At 44.3% G+C, this 12,336-nt stretch overlaps 1 protein-coding gene across 7 annotated transcripts in view; it reads right to left on the reverse strand.

Moving 5' to 3' along the window:
- Window positions 1-12,336, reverse strand: part of THSD7B (thrombospondin type 1 domain containing 7B) — a 924,116-nt gene that overhangs the window by 473,386 nt on the left and 438,394 nt on the right. For 5 of the 7 annotated variants that reach the window (XM_033944565.1, XM_033944563.1, XM_033944559.1 and 2 more), the window contains 2 exons: window positions 10,622-10,856; window positions 1,286-1,407 (listed from right to left, as the gene is read on the reverse strand). In XM_033944565.1, coding sequence (XP_033800456.1) covers window positions 1,286-1,407; window positions 10,622-10,856 — 357 coding nt within the window. The remainder of the gene's footprint in view (window positions 1-1,285; window positions 1,408-10,621; window positions 10,857-12,336) is intronic. The other 2 variants (XM_033944564.1, XM_033944562.1) reach the window with 1 other exon arrangement.

A 12,336-nucleotide genomic window follows, 5' to 3' on the forward strand; every position in this document is an offset into this window, starting at 1 on the left:
TCTGCAAGGAGAGCTTGGGGCGACAGTGGCTTGGGTGCCTATTCCCAGATGGTGGCGGCAGTGGCTTGTGGAAGGGCAGGGAGAAAGAAAGAAAGGGGGCAGGCAGGGGGATAGAAGGAAAGAAGGGAAAAAGAAAGAAAGATAAAAAGGACAGAAGAAAGAAAAAAGAAAGGGAGGCAGGGAGAAAGAAAGGGCAGGGAGAGAGGAAGAAAAAGTTGGGGGAGGGAATGAGGTCTGGAAGAGAGGAAGCACACAGGCTGAAAGCATACAGTATAAAAGCAGGGAAGAAATTTTGGATGCACAGTCAGAAGAAGAAAGTGCAACCAGAGACTCATGAAATCACCAGACAACAAAGGTAGGAAAAATGATTTTATTTTCAATTTAGTGATCAAAATGTGTCCGTTTTGAGAATTTATATCTGCTGTCTATATTTTGCACTATGGCCCCCTTTTACTAAACCGCAATAGCGGTTTTTAACGCAGGGAGCCTATGAGTGTCATGAGCAGCGCGGGGCATTCAGAGCAGCAACCTGCACTAAAAACTGCTATCGCGGTTTAGTAAAAAGGGAAGGGGTATATTTGTCTATTTTTGTATGGTTGTTACTGAGGTGACAGTGCATAGAGCCATCTGCCTTAACTTCTTTGAAAAAAACCCGGAATATAAATGATAATTAACATTTTCTCTGCATACAGTGTGCTTTGTGGGTTTTTTTTATTTTATTGTTGGTAGATCATTTTGACTTGGTCATTTTAAAAGTAGCTCGCAAGCCCAAAAAGTGTGGGCACCCCTGGTCTAGAGCATTTTAAATTAACAAATATAAACAAATCCACAAGATAATTGGGTATAAGGCCAGATGCTACGTTGAAGCAAAAACAACCAAACTCAAACTTCATACAGGTCTTGACCGGCAGCCAATGCAGTTTGCGAAGAAAAGGCGTAATATGATCGATTTTTTTCAGATTGAAAATCAATCAAATAATTGCATTCTGAATCATGCGCAATCTGTAAAGATTTTTTTTGAGCATCAGCGAAGGAAAGAATGTTGCAGTAATCGAGCTGGATCAAAACCAAATATTGTACCAGCAATCTCAAAGATGAAACATCAAAATATGCTCTAATTATGCGCAATTTGTGTAACGCGTGAAAGCCTTTTCATACCAAGGCATCAACCTGATTCTCCATGGTCAAGTTCTGGTCCAGAATCATTCCTATTCAAGTGAAGAAACAGGAATTCTGAGTGCACATTAAAAATAAAACTGAAAACTATTAGGAGTAAAGAACACACATTTACCCTGCTGGCATATGGTGGGGCATGGTGTCCACTCGCTAAAAGGCGTAACAAGGCAGTCTTTTCTGCATGGCAATAAGCAAGGACGAACTGTTTCTGGTCTGGTAGAATCTGAACATCTGTAAATAAATATAGGGGGAAAAAAACCCATCTGAGTTTCTATTGAGAATATTTACATTACATACAGCCGATTTGCATACACAACTTAATTGACTAATTGGCCTAATGGGCTCCAAAAATTGGCAACTAATACCTCGTAATTGATGCTAAGTGGAACAAATTCAAAGTTGCACATATAGCTTGGAAAGTGCGATTCTATGAAAAGTATGCTCCGGTTCTAGAGAATGAATTTGAAAAGGGTTGTGGGCAGGGGAGGGGCATGGCTGGATCAAGGGTGTTCCTAAAAGTTATGCACATATTTATAGAATACAACCAATCCACGCACAACTTAGGTGCAGGCATTTAGGCCTGGTTTTAGCTGGACTAAAGGGTGCACCTAAAAGTTATGTGATGCATTGGTGCTTAGCGTGATTCTATAAAAGGCACATGCACCTTGTAGAATCACACTAAGTGCCATTCTGGTTGGCATTTTTTGGATGCTATATATACGTAGAATCAGGTCCTAAGGGGCAGATTCTATAAACAGGCGTCCTGACTATAGGCAGTGGTAGGCGTCCTACCGCTATCTAGCAGCCAATTGGGATGCACGGGACACTATAGCTTGTCCAAGGTTGGGTATGGGAGTGGTTTCACCTGAAAGTGGCCTTGGGAGAGCTTAAACCACCCTCTCCCTAGGGCTATGACAAACATCTGAAATGTAGGCCAGAAAAATGCTGGCCTACATCTCAAATAGACATGGCCCTGAGCCGATCGTGGCAAGGGAACCCCCCTACCGTGATCAGCTGAGCAGCTGCAGCAGGGAAACCCCCCCCCCCACTCCATGAAGTTGGCCAACAGGAGGGATGCCCACTCCCTCATGCCCATGAACCCTTCCTGAAGAGCTGGGATGGAGGGAAGCCCACTACCTCCTGCCCCTGAACCTCCATAACTTTCCATCCCCCCCCATCAACCGGCGACACCCCCTTTCAGACCCCTCACACACCAGTAGACCTCCTTGGCACCCTCCTGGGTGTAGACTCACCCAGTACCCTTTTGCCCCAACCCCCACACAACCCCCCCCCCACCCACCCCCGGACCTTTCCAGAAGAAAGTCTGGCCAGAGGGACGTTACACCCTCCAGCCAGCAGGCCCACCACTCCAAAATGGCAGGCCTTCTCCTTCCCGGTGCATTCTGATGCCTAAGGCCCCTCCCATAGAAGAGGCCTTAAGCACCTGGGTCAATTGGTGTCTTAGGCCTCCTTCCTGGTGCATCAGCTGATGGCAAGGGATCACTCAGGCGTGATTCTCTAACCGGAACCTGTGACATGAGCTTTGGTTAGATCATCAGGGAGGTCAGGCAGGGTTAGGCATCTGTCCGTTAGGGCAGACGCGATTCTGTATAGGATACCCGTCTGCAATTCTCAGCCGCTTCTTAGGCGGCTGCTGAGACTGGCATCCTATACAGAATTTCCCCCCTAATTTATTAATGCATGTTAACTTGTGAGTTCTTCTGGGAGGAAGGAATGTAAATCCAATTAAATAAACAAATAATTGCACACCTTGTTATAGAGTGGACTGTTTATCGGCACTTCATTGGTTCATTAACCCCAATTTATTTAAGCAGCATGGTCGATAGAAAACAGAAACAAGGCTTAATATTTATTAGGGCATAGTTAAGAATGTCTTGTTTGCAGTACCTTCTGGATGTGCCCTGGCTAGCATTATTTTTCATGCAAAAGACCTTCCGATTTAGGATGCCCACTCCACAAGTAACTGCTCCGTTCCAGCTACTAGTGACATCCAGGGCTGTTATCAAGGGTCAAGCTGGGGGCGTGAACTGTTTATTGGCACTTCATTGGTACATGGTACTTCACGTTGCACTGTCATTAAACAGAAGGCGGCAAGTGCATCTGTGCTAATTGTTGTACATTTACCTTGCATGTAACTGTATGGGTACATGCTAGAAGATTTTATTGTGACAAGCAAACTATATATTAAAACCTTTTTACCAAACGGGGGACCTAACACGGTCCGTGTTTCGGACAACCTTCATCAGGGGTCCATGGTAGATAAAGGAAAAAACATATGTCACAACAAATATTGAAAAAGATAATATAAAACCAAACAGATGATGTGTCACACCGAGAGTCTCTGCTAGCGATTTTTACTATTTGCAGAGACTCTCGGCGTGACACATCATCTGTTTGGTTTTATATTATCTTTTTCAATATTTGTTGGGTTCCCCCGTTTGGTAAAAAGGTTTTAATATATAGTTTGCTTGTCACAATAAAATTCGCCTATATCGTTGTACATATCTGCAGTTTTGGTTTGTTTGTTCCTGACTGTTTTTTTTTACTGCAGACGAGTTTGGACCTCCCTTCTTTTGGTTCTGTTGACATGCTAGAAAATCCCACAGTCTTTACCAAAGTTCTCTAAGCAGTTAGCACAGAATGAGTGCAGTGTGTCACTGTGGGAGCACAGTAACAATTACCACATACTAAAATCAGCCACTGTGACAAAAAAAATCTGCACTGCTTGTTAATTTCATATTTAACAAGTGCTAACCGCAAACTTTTACTGCCCATTAACATACAGGTCCCCAAGTTTTGCATCACGCGCCTGTTTATTCTGTTAAACTTTTATACCACGACAAAATTTGAGGCAGCTTATAAAATAGTCATGCATAATTGATTCACAGAATGCACGCACCACGACACAAACCCCGTCCTGCAGTAAACAAGACGTAATATTCAGATAAAACTTGTTAGCGCTGCCCAAGTTTCTTAAATAATTCTATACTGCATCTTTGATTTCATTCTCTAATCTGAAGAAGGATTACCTTTGAAAGCTAATCTAATCATGCCCTAGTTCCGTGTCTCACAAAATATCCGGAGCCACGGCAGGATAAACAGGGGGCCGCGGCTGGAGAGCACCCAGAAGTGGGCAGATGTTGACACGATGATATCACGTGCATGTATGATGTCATCACACCAATGTCTATGCATGCGCGAAGGCCCCGAGCTGCCAGTGGGGGAGGGGGGGTGTGCTCAACAGAAGAGGCATGGAGAGGAGAGATGCCGGGTAGTAGGAGAGGTGCTGGTGCCAGCTGACTGTCTACAGCAGGGGTACCCAATACGTCGATCGCGATCGACTGGTCGATCACTCAGACAACCCCAGTCGATCGCAGAGCCAGGTTCCCTTCACTTCTGTTTTTTTTCCCCCCTCCTGACTGGCCCGCCTCTTGAAGAACGCTGGCCAATCAAAAGTCAGCTCATTCAGTCCCCGCCGCTCTCCAGGCCCCCCAGGCTGCCGCTGCTGGTGAAGGAGGAAGAGGAGTCCTCGGCGCAGAGCAGGCAGCAGAGGGGCGTAACGCGCTCTCGTCCTTCTGGCTGTGGACATGCTTGAAGGAGCGGGGAAGGGAGTCGGGTTTAGATAGCAATCGGGAGGGGTGCAGGTCATAGAGCCGCTGGCGGGGGACGCGTTGATATAGTCAGCACAGGACAGCTTGCCCTCGTTGCTCTCCACGGAGAGTTTGGGCTTGGCCCCATTGGTCCACATCTTGCTGTAGCTGCTGCTGGGTGACATCCGGCTTTCTCCCTGGCCTCCCGGTACTTTTAGCAATTCTTGCAGGTTGCCATTGGCCTCAGGAGCTGTCTTCCCTCTGTCGTGGTCCTGCCCCTCCTCTGAGACAGAGGCAGGATTGGGGCAGAGGGAAGACAGCTCCTGAGGCCTATGGCAACCTGCAAGGATTGCTAAAGTACTAGCGATCCTCTCTGCAGGATGCTCCCTGCAGGAATTAGGTCAAAGGATGTGGGAGGGCAGGGAGGAACATGCAGGTCTTCCGGGGGGGGGGGAGGAGGGCAGGGGCAGGCCTTCAGGGGGGAATGTGCAGGCCTTTGGGGGGTGCAGACCTTCAGGAGGAAAGGCAGGCCTTCAAGGGGTGGGGTGCAAGCCTTCGGGGCCCTGCTGTAGAAATATACGGAGGGAGGGAGGGAAGGGGAGTTCAAAGAGACGTGAATATGCCGGACTTTGGGGGGGGGAATAAATAATGGGTCTAAAAACAGAGGAGTGGGTGAGAGATGGTGGATTTAGGGAGGGAAGGAACAGAAAGGAAGAGAAGTTGGACACAAGGGATGGTGTGGAGGGGGGGGGGAAAGAGATACTGGATAGGAGGGTAGTTGGAAAATGAAAGGGAGAGATGATGGACCCTGGGGTGGTGGGGAAGGAGGGAGAGATGCTCAATGAAAAGGTAGTTGAGAAAGGTGGATCTGTGGATGGAGATGAAAAAAAGGAAAGATGCCAGACTTCCAGGGGAGGGAAGGGAAATGAAAGGGGAGGACAGAGATAGAAGATGGATGGTTAGCACGAAGAAAGAAGAAAGAAGGAGACCCTGGCAAGGAAGTTATCAGAAGACAACCAGAGCCTGGGACCAACAAGATTTGAATAATGTCCAGACAACAAAGGTAGGAAAAATGATTTTATTTTCAATTTAGTGATCAAAATGTGGCCATTTTGAGAATTTATATCTGCTGTCTATATTTTGCACTATGGCCCCCTTTTACAAAACCGCAATAGTGGTTTTTAGCACAGAGAGCCTATGAGTATCGAGAGTAGCGCAGGGCATTCAGCACAGCTCCCTGCACTAAAAACCGCTATTGCGGTTTAGTAAAAAGGGAGGGGGTATATTTGTCTATTTTTGTATGGTTATTACTGAAGTGACATTGCATAAAGTCATCTGCCTTGATCTCTTTGAAAAAAAACCCAGAATATAAATGATAATTAACATTTTCTATGCGTACAGTGTGCGTTGTGTTTTTTTAAAATTTTATTGTTGGTAGATCATTTTGACTTAGTCATTTTAAAAGTAGCTCGCAAGCCCAAAAAGTGTGGGCACCCCTGGTCTACAGGATGTGTCTATCTCCACGAGAGGAGTCAGTGCCTCGCGGCACACCTGCAATCTCGCTAGTGTGCCGCGGCACACAGTTTGCAATTCACTGCTCTAGTTAGTCCAATAAAAAAGGTGTCACTTGGATTCTTTTTGTTTTGTTTTTCTCTTCCAGGAATATGAAAGCCTCAAACCATTTCTAATTACTTTATTCCAATCTTAATGACACTTGAGACATTAAACCTACTCCTGGTTTCTATGGTATATCTCAGAACAACACTGCCAAGTACGAGCAGTCTGGACTGACTTGAAGAAAGTTAATTAAGATTTTCAATAGAAGTGAGATTGAGACAATATTGTCATGCTAATGCATTGATATAATGTACTCTGAGGCCATCAGCACCTAAGTAAATGTGAAACATGCCATACGTGCTAGATGAGTATTGAAGACTTTTTCAATGAATTTTAACATCAGAAAATGTGAACTTTCACTACAGATTCTGAAACTGTGTAGCAAATTTTATAGAAATGATCCATGATATTGATGAGCTTTCGAGATCCTAGTGGATCTTGTCTCTTGTCTTCAGGGATGACATCTGAAGTCAAGATCCATGTGGTTCCCAATGTTTATGTGTAGCAAACATTTGGCATGCCAACCCTCTGATCCCCTCAACAAAGACCTCCCCAATCAGAAGCCCCATCCAACAGGCATCTCACACCACACAAAAATAAATCTCCTTATTTGGCAGCATGACCTCTAGCAGCAGTACCTTAAGACTACTCCAAGGGGGTTGAACGGTGCCGTTTTCATGCAACAGTCTATAGGGGATGAGATACTAGGGATTAATTCTGACCCTGCCTCTAGACATCAGGGATAACCCTTGTAGGTAGGGTTACCAGATGTCCGGATTTCCCCGGGCGGCTTTCCAAAATCTGGCACTTTGGGTTTTGAAAAGCTTCTGATGTCCGGGCGTCATCTGTGAATGCGCGGATGCAACGCAGTAACGTCACATGTGATGTCATCACGTCAAATCTGCGTACGTGCGTGACATCATTGACGCATGAACCGACGCATGAACAAGTTAAGGTGGGTGGGGCTGGAGGGGGGGATGCAAGCGGAATTGGGTGGCGTGGCCATGGTTCCAGATTTTCCTTCAGGAAAATCTGGTAACCCTAACTGTGGGTCAGAAGAATGTGTTTTGCTGGTAATTAATTTATTTAGTCAATTTTCTATACCATTCTCCCAGGAGAGCTCAGAACGGTTTACATGAGTTTATTCAGGTACTCAAGCATTTTTCCCTATCTGTCCCAGCGGGCTCACTATCAAATGTACCTGGGGCAATGGGGGGGATTAAGTGACTTGCCCAGGGTCACAAGGTGCAGCGTGGGTTTGAACCCACAACCTCACGGTGCTGAGGCTGGAGCTTTAACCACTGCGCCACACTCAGATTACATTACATTCGTGATTCCTATTCCGCCATTACCTTGCGGTTCAAGGCGGATTACATAAGAATTGTCATGATATTAAGAAATACATAAGGAATAGTTAGAACATTTTCTAATGTGCTAAGGAGTATTGCAGGTGAAGCTTGGGACAGATCTAGTTGTGTTATATTGGTTTTATGTATTTTTTGAAGAGTAGGGTTTTTGTTTCTTTTTTAAAGGTTTTGTGGTCTCTGATCAAGATCAGCAGATTGGTGAGTTGTCTGTCCAGTTTCGCTGCTCTGGTGGCCAGTAGGTTGTCATACAGTTTTCTTCGTTTTACATTTTTGGTTGGCGGGTGTGTGAATTGTGTGTGGGTTCTTCAGTGTCTGGTTGAGGTGGATTGAATTAGTCGGTTGTTCCAGTAGGTTAGGCTGTCTCCATTTATAGGTTTAAATAGTAGGCAGTAGAATTTGAAGTGTACTCTGGCTTGTATTGGGAGCCAGTGTGAGTCGTGGTATGCCTCTATGATGTGGTTGTATTTTTTTCAGCGACTAGATGAGTCTTAGGGCTATGCTTTGTATTGTTTGTAGTTGTTTTATCGTGGCCACTGGGCAGGGGAGATATAGTATGTTGCAGTAGTCTATTAGGCCTACTGCAACATGCAAGATCCATGGTGTTGGGGAGTCTATTCAGGATGGTTGGGGATCGGTGCTATGGGATATTGGAGAGTGGGAGTATTACCTTAGACAAGTCTCTTTAAGATCCAGCAGGCCCTACTTTTGGCCCACTGCCTTTGTATTGCTGCAGTCATAAATGTGCAATGTTCTTAGTCCATCTGCCGCTTTGTGCCTTTTTATGGATATTTTTATGCGATTATAATATAGTAGATTATCACAGATAAAGACGTGTACGATCCGTCCAGTCTGCCCAACAAGGTAAACATGTAGCATAAGGTATGATGTGGCAAGTCACGTAACCCTCCAGTGCCCCAGGTAACAGTTAGATTGTGAGCTGCCAGGACAGATAGGGAAAAATACTTAATTAAATTACTAAATTATGTTAGAGGTTTCTTCCTATCTTGATTTTAGAAAATTGTTAAAGACTCAACTCTTTGATAGGCTGGTATATTAATGCATTCTGCTTCATTTTTTCAATCAAGTTCCTTATATTCAACTTGATGGAATTTATCTGTTCTATGTATTACTTCTTTCCCTGCCATGCCGGTATTTTCTGCATTATATTGTAAATGCTTTCTGTATTTATCTGTTTTTAAGTCCATTATTCTAATTTGTATTTTATCTGTATCCCATGTATCAGCTCACCTTGTTGTGAACTGCCTAGAACTTTTTCGGTATGGCGGTATATAAGAATAAAATTATTATTATTATTAAAGAGTACTGATAGAAAAAAAACTACAATGCCCTGAACTTCTTCAAGATAGGGCAGTATATCAAATGCCAATGAACAAACATACTACAAAAGTATATTTGATTTGTCCTTGCCATTATACTACATATCAGGGCACAGAGTGGCCTTGCTTTCCAGCTACTGGCATTGCATCTGCTGTAAGTACCGCTAAGTTGGTGACTGCTCCTAGTCAAATCACTCTCAGGCATTCCCTTATACTGCATTTTGGGTCCTGAGAAAACTTAGAAGTATTAGAATATGCCTGCAACAAGACTAATTCAGACTGGGGGTTCCCTAATAAGCATAGTGATTACTGTAACATCATTTAACCTGCAGTTTCTAAGAATTTGCTTAAGAGAATATACTAGATGGTTCAGACCCCAGTTCAGTTGATTTATTACTTGAGAAAATCAGATTGGATTATACCTTTTTATATTGCCTTAAACTGGCCAAATATTCTGTGTCACACCCACACTAGGGGGGGGGGGATCTTTTACTAAGATGCGCTAACCAATTTAGTGCATGCTACAGATTAGCACGCTTTCAATGCTAACGTGCCCATTATATTCTAGCGCACCTTAGTAAAAGACCCCTTAGGCATGGTGAGGATTACTTGTTATGTGATCCTACGTGCCCAGTTAGCTGTACAGGCACTCACATCGAATATCACTGGTTCCCAAATTACTAGTGGCTCCACTCCAACTCTGTCTCTGGATCTCTAAGAGGGAGGAAGTGATTGCAGAGCTTAATATGTAGTAGAGATGGACATACGGCATAGGTACTAACCAGAGAGTCCTGAGAAGGTCAGAGTGGATATTCAGTGGCACTGTCCAGGTTGGTCTGGCTAACATGATTTAATTAGGTAGCAAACTCTCCTACCTGACTAAATAGTTTTCATTATTAACTCCAATTTATCGACATAGCATGGTCAATAGAAACAGAAATAAGGCTTAATATTTATTAGGGCATATTTAAGAATGTCTAGATAAATGTAAGAGTTGTCTATTTATGATCCTAACAGGTATAGCCATTCAATTGATTACAAGTAATTGGAAAAACCATGATAGAATTAATTATACATTTTGGTGGGTGAATGTGTACATTACATACAGATACGAATGAATTAACGCAGAATGTAGGGGTTTTAGTGAGGTATTTAATAAAATTTGGAGCCCATTGACTACATTTGTAAAAACATAATAATGTATTTTCATCATATCTCTTCTTTTCTTTGGTTTATTTATCTTTACACATTCAGGGGGCTGGGGGGTTGGAGGGAGGGGAATAAATATTGATAGTAATATTTGGGTAACTTTAGTCTTTATTTGTATTGTATATTAGGATATATTATGATATTATTATATGCAGGATAATGAAATTATTGAGTGATATTTATGTTACCTGTATAGATAATAGTGTAATATGTGGAATATCTTTTGTTCTTTCATTTGTATGACACTGTTTTTGATTAAAAATCAATAAAGAATTAAAAAAAAAAAAAGTCTTATTTGCAATACCTTCTGGATGTGCCCTGGCTAGCATTATTTTTCATGCAGAAGACCTTCCGATTTTGGATGCCCACTCCACAAGTAACTGCTCCGTTCCAGCTAGTAGTGGCATTCAGGGCTGTTATCAAGGTGTCTTCAGAACAAGGACCCCACGGAGATGTCTCCCAGTAGAATGCCGTGCAGGAGTGTTCATTGCATAACCGATATTCCTGCAGTGCCTGACTGGGGGGACATGCTTTTCCACCTAAGAACAGAACAGCCATAAAGTTCCAGTATAAGCGTAAATGAGAATAGTTTTATTGCACCATATGTAAGCCATTTTGATACTCTTTTACTAAAGTTTGTTAAGCAGATAATGTGTGAATTAATATACATTTGGCTAGATTCACTAAGGACACGGATCCAATCCGATCCATGAGGGATCAGATCCGATCCGTGTCAGGGGGGGCTGATTCACGAATTGTCCATCACGCACCCAACAGACTGAATCTAATCCTAGCCTTCTGTGCTCGGCAGAGCAGGAAATTTATTTTTATTTTTTTGCTTTTTTTTTTCTTCCCAAGCCCGTGGTTTTAACCCGCTTTAAGCCCGTGGGTTAAAACTATGGGCTTGCACTGTGGGGAAGGGTGGGAGAGTCGGGGCGGCAGGAGAGATTCGGGGCGAGAGCAGGAGTTTGGGGCAGACAGGAGATCGGGGCTGCAGGAGTTCGGGGCAGACAGGAGATCGGGGCTGCAGGAGATTGGGGCTACAGGAGTTCGGAGCAGGCAGGAGATAGGCTGCAGGAGTTCGGGGCGGGCAGTAAATCAGGACTGCAGGAGTTTGGGGCAGGCAGGAAATCGGGGCTGTAGGAGTTCAGGGCAGGCAGGAGATCGGGGCTGCAGGAGATTGGGGCAGACAGGAGATCGGGGCTGCAGGAGTTTGGGGGCGGGCTGTAGATCAGGACTGCAGGAGTTCAGGGCAAAGAGCAGAAAAATAGGGCAGAGAGCAGGGCAGCAGAAGGCAGGGCAGTCGGAAAGGACCTGAGCGAAAGTCCTCCGCAGTCACTTGTTTGTGATTGGCTAGCTCAGTCAGTGTTGCAGGCTTTTGGTTAGTGAATCGCTGCCTGCCATCATTTGAATGCTGTTCCTCCTCATTTGCATACATGGATCAGAGGATGATCGGGACACAGGTTAGTGAAACGGGTCGTAGGGAAATCGTGTCACAAAGGGGTCACAACACGATCGGTTTGCTTAGTGAATCTAGCCCATTGTTACCACACAAGTATGATAACTTATCACAGTGGCCTGAATGAATGTGCTAATTTGTACATTAACTGCATATTGTGTTAGAGGGTGGAAAATGGTGGGTTATGGATGAAAATAGACTTGGACCTCACACTGCAGTTATTTATTTTATTTATTTATTCAATTTTCTATACAGTTCTCCCAAGTGAGCTCAGAACGGTTTATATGAATTTATTCAGGTACTTGAGCATTTTTCCCTGTCTGTCCCGGTGGGCTCTCAATCTATCTAACGTACCTGGGGCAATGGGGGGATTAAGTGACTTGCCCAGGGTCATAAGGAGCAGCCTGGGCTTGAACCCACAACCCCATGGTGCTGAGGCTGTAGCTTTAACCACTACGCCACACACTCCCCACTGCGAATTCTCTGAAGAATTTGTGGGAGCCAGTCAAGAAGCTGCTCAGTGCCAAGCAGGAGCGCCAAAGAACGATCCTGCCTGGTGG

The sequence above is a fragment of the Geotrypetes seraphini genome, chromosome 5 (genome assembly GCF_902459505.1).
Source record: "Geotrypetes seraphini chromosome 5, aGeoSer1.1, whole genome shotgun sequence".
In the NCBI taxonomy this organism is placed as follows: domain Eukaryota; kingdom Metazoa; phylum Chordata; class Amphibia; order Gymnophiona; family Dermophiidae; genus Geotrypetes; species Geotrypetes seraphini.